Source organism: Penaeus vannamei, chromosome 24 (genome assembly GCF_042767895.1).
Source record: "Penaeus vannamei isolate JL-2024 chromosome 24, ASM4276789v1, whole genome shotgun sequence".
NCBI classification, from domain to species: Eukaryota; Metazoa; Arthropoda; class Malacostraca; order Decapoda; family Penaeidae; genus Penaeus; species Penaeus vannamei.
The window spans coordinates 35,093,428-35,095,927 of record NC_091572.1 but is presented as its reverse complement, the minus strand read 5'-3'; the positions used below and the strand labels follow the sequence as shown (position 1 = coordinate 35,095,927).

General features: G+C 48.2%; 1 protein-coding gene across 1 annotated transcript in view; it reads right to left on the bottom strand.

The window, feature by feature from the left end:
- The window catches only part of LOC113814160 (visual pigment-like receptor peropsin), a 126,972-nt gene that overhangs the window by 17,682 nt on the left and 106,790 nt on the right, over positions 1 to 2,500 (bottom strand). The window contains exon 5 of the mRNA XM_070138734.1: positions 2,230 to 2,326. Within this exon, the coding sequence (XP_069994835.1) occupies positions 2,230 to 2,326 (97 nt within the window). The remainder of the gene's footprint in view (positions 1 to 2,229; positions 2,327 to 2,500) is intronic.

Here is a 2,500-nt window from a genome sequence, read left to right as displayed (position 1 = left end):
AGGAGGAGGAAGATTAGAAAAATGAGAAAGAAGAGGGGAGGGAGAGGGAAAAGAGGAATGGAGAAAGAGGAAGAGAAGAGACGGGGGAGGAGAATGAGGAGAAAGGGAGAGGAGTAGGAGTAGGAGGAGGAGTGATGTTCAGAGCTCTGGAGGAAAAGTTTTAATCCTTCTTTCTCTCCCTTTTCTCTTCTTTCTTCTTTTTCAACTTTGCTTCTTCCTTCTTTTCTTTTATTCCTCTCTCTCTCCATTTTCTCTTTTCTTCTTTCTTTACCTTTTCCGTTCGCTTCTTTCTCCCTTTTGTTTTTTTTCTTTCTCTCTTCTTTTTTCTTCTTTCATCTTTGCTTCTTCCTTCTTTTCTTTTTTCTCACAGTTTTCTCTTTTCTTCTTTCTTTGCCTTTTCCATTTGCTTCTTTCTCATTTTCTTCTTTCGCTCCTTTTTCTCTTTCTTCTTTCTTTCTTCTGTCTCTTTTGTTTCTCTGTTTGTCTGCCATTACCTGTTTACGTGTCTACCTGGACGAGGCAATGTCTGTCTACTTGTCTATCTGAAGGTGGTATGGTCTACCTGTCAATCTTAAGGTACTGGTATTGCCATCGCAAGATCTTCGCTTCGCACCCGGCTTGGCTAACCCAGTCCATTCATCTGTCTCTGAGTACCGGCATCAGCTACTGGGGTTAAATTCAGGCTGGAAAGGGACTCTACTCCATCACTCCACGGCTTACAATGCATGACATATGTCTCTGTCTCTCTCTCTCTCTCGTTCTCTCTCTCTCTCTCTCTCTCTCTGTCTGTATCTCTCTCTCTATCTCTGTCTGTATGTATCTCTCTCTCTCTCTCTCTCTCTCTCTCTCTCTCTCTCTCTCTCTCTCTCTCTCTCTCTCTCTCTCTCTCTCTCTCTCTCTCTCTACGAACATGTTCCCTGCATTTGCGTGAGACTAACTTTGACTAGATTTGATTGATATATCCATCCATCTGTCTCGCTGTGTATCTGACTACTCATTTATCAATTCATCCATTTAAAGTAATAGTCTATTCTACAATATCCCTTTTCTACAAACAAAGAATCCCATTTCAAAACCTGATATTCCCGTGTCTTGCCAGCTTGCCAAAATCGCCCCGGGACGATATCTCAAAAATAAGCATTCGTACTTCGAGAGACTTTACATATTGCAGAGGTAAAGAAAATACAACATGCACTTCGCGAATTCGCCCGCAACCCTTTTATGTTTTACTCCCTCGTCACAGGCAAGCGATTTCTGCAGTCTAATTCGCGGAAATAGGGCGCGGGGATGTATAGCCAGGAGCCATGAGCCACACGTCGGGGGTTTGGCGTTATGGCCGAGCATGGGATTGGAGGAAATGCTTTCGTTCGTGTGTATTAAATTCGAAAACGTTCCTCGTGTTCCCTTACGATCGTTCGCCATCACGGCACTGTACTTTCCTGGGAGGCGAGGCACTGTACTTTCCTGGGAGACAAGGCACTGTGCTTTCCTGGGAGACAAGGCACTGTACTTTCCTGGGAGACAAGGCACTGTACTTTCCTGGGAGACAAGGCACTGTACTTTCCTGGGAGACAAGGCACTGTACTTTCCTGGGAGACAAGGCACTGTACTTTCCTGGGAGACAAGGCACTGTACTTTCCTGGGAGGCGAGGCGGTGGTCGGGTTTATGGTGCGGGTGTGTGGTCGTTGGGGGGGGGGGTGGAGAGGTTGGTAGGGAGAGACTAATGTAAACAGATGTGGTTGTAGAAGCATGCGTTAACATAGACGTGGTGACGGACCCCCTGTCTCCTTTTCTTTTTATCTCTCTCTCTCTCTGTCTATCTATCTGTCTTTCTCTGTCTTTCTCTTTCTTTCTCTCTCTCTCTCTCTCTGTCTATCTGTCTCTCTCTCTCTTCTCTCACACTCTCTCTCTCTCTTTCTCCTCTTTCTTCTTTCTCTCCTCTCCCTCCCTCCTCCTCCCTCCTTCCCTCCCCCGTCTCCCTCCCTCCCTCCCTCTCCCCCCCTCCCCCCCTCCCCTCCCCTCCCCCTCCTTCTATCCCTCCCTCCCCCCTCTCCCCCCCTCCCTCCCCCCTCCCTTCCTCCCCCCCATCTCCCCCCTAACCCTCCCTCCCTCCCCTCTCTCCCCCCCTTCCTCCCCCACTCCCTCCCCTTCCTCCCCCCACTCCCCCCCCCACCCCCCCACATCACAACCCGCCAGCCCACTCCTCATCCCCGGCGCCCACGACCCACCTCGCCCATCCTAGCAGCGGGCAGACGGACCAGAACAGCGCCCACACCCAAATGAAGGCGATCATCTGGTAGTAGCGGCGGTAGGTCAGCTTTCCTCCTGCAGAAGGAAAGGGAGAGTCAGCCTCGTTCAGGAGTTGGATGAATGAATAAAGATGAGTGAATAAAGAGGAATGAATAAAAATGAATGGATAAAGATGAATGAATAAAGATGAATGAGTAAAGATGAATGAATAAAGATGAATGAGTAAAGATGAATGGATAAAGATAAATT